Genomic DNA, 875 nt, shown 5'->3' on the forward strand with positions numbered 1-875 from the left:
CGCTGCCAGAGGGGGCTTCCGAGGCGGCTTTGGCAGTGGAGGTCGTGGTCGTGGCCGGGGCCGCGGCAGAGGTCGTGGGCGAGGTCGTGGGGCCCGAGGCAAAGCTGAGGACAAAGAATGGATGCCAGTCACCAAACTCGGTCGACTTGTGAAAGACATGAAAATCAAATCCCTGGAAGAGATTTACCTTTTCTCCCTTCCAATCAAGGAGTCTGAGATCATTGACTTCTTCCTGGGTTCCTCTCTGAAGGACGAGGTTCTGAAAATCATGCCAGTGCAGAAGCAGACCCGAGCGGGTCAGCGCACGCGATTCAAGGCCTTCGTTGCCATTGGAGATTACAACGGACATGTCGGTCTCGGGGTGAAGTGTTCGAAAGAGGTGGCCACTGCCATCCGAGGGGCCATTATCCTGGCAAAGCTCTCCATTGTCCCTGTCAGGCGAGGCTACTGGGGGAACAAGATCGGCAAGCCCCATACTGTGCCCTGCAAGGTGACTGGCCGCTGCGGGTCTGTCCTGGTTCGCCTCATTCCTGCGCCGCGCGGCACGGGCATCGTGTCTGCCCCGGTTCCCAAGAAGCTCCTGATGATGGCTGGGATTGATGACTGCTACACTTCAGCAAGGGGCTGCACGGCTACCCTGGGCAACTTTGCAAAGGCTACCTTTGATGCCATCTCCAAGACCTATAGTTACCTGACCCCTGACCTCTGGAAAGAAACAGTCTTCACCAAATCTCCTTATCAGGAGTTTACAGATCATCTGGCAAAGACCCACACTGCCAGAGTCTCTGTGCAGAGGACCCAGGCAGCTGCAGTGGCAGCTACATGAGAAATCCTGCCCAGGACAAATAAAATGGAGTTGAATTTATAAAAAAAAA

The 875-nt window shown here is 55.2% G+C and overlaps 1 protein-coding gene across 1 annotated transcript; it reads left to right on the forward strand.

The window, feature by feature from the left end:
- Window positions 1–7: 7 nt before the first annotated feature.
- LOC117799788 (40S ribosomal protein S2-like) lies at window positions 8–826 on the forward strand (the record flags this gene model as incomplete). Its single annotated transcript, XM_034652289.1, has 1 exon — window positions 8–826. A coding segment is annotated over one exon (819 nt), but the record flags the coding sequence as incomplete, so codon positions are not given.
- Window positions 827–875: the final 49 nt, after the last annotated feature.

Source organism: Ailuropoda melanoleuca, unplaced genomic scaffold (assembly GCF_002007445.2).
Source record: "Ailuropoda melanoleuca isolate Jingjing unplaced genomic scaffold, ASM200744v2 unplaced-scaffold57354, whole genome shotgun sequence".
Lineage (NCBI taxonomy): Eukaryota > Metazoa > Chordata > Mammalia > Carnivora > Ursidae > Ailuropoda > Ailuropoda melanoleuca.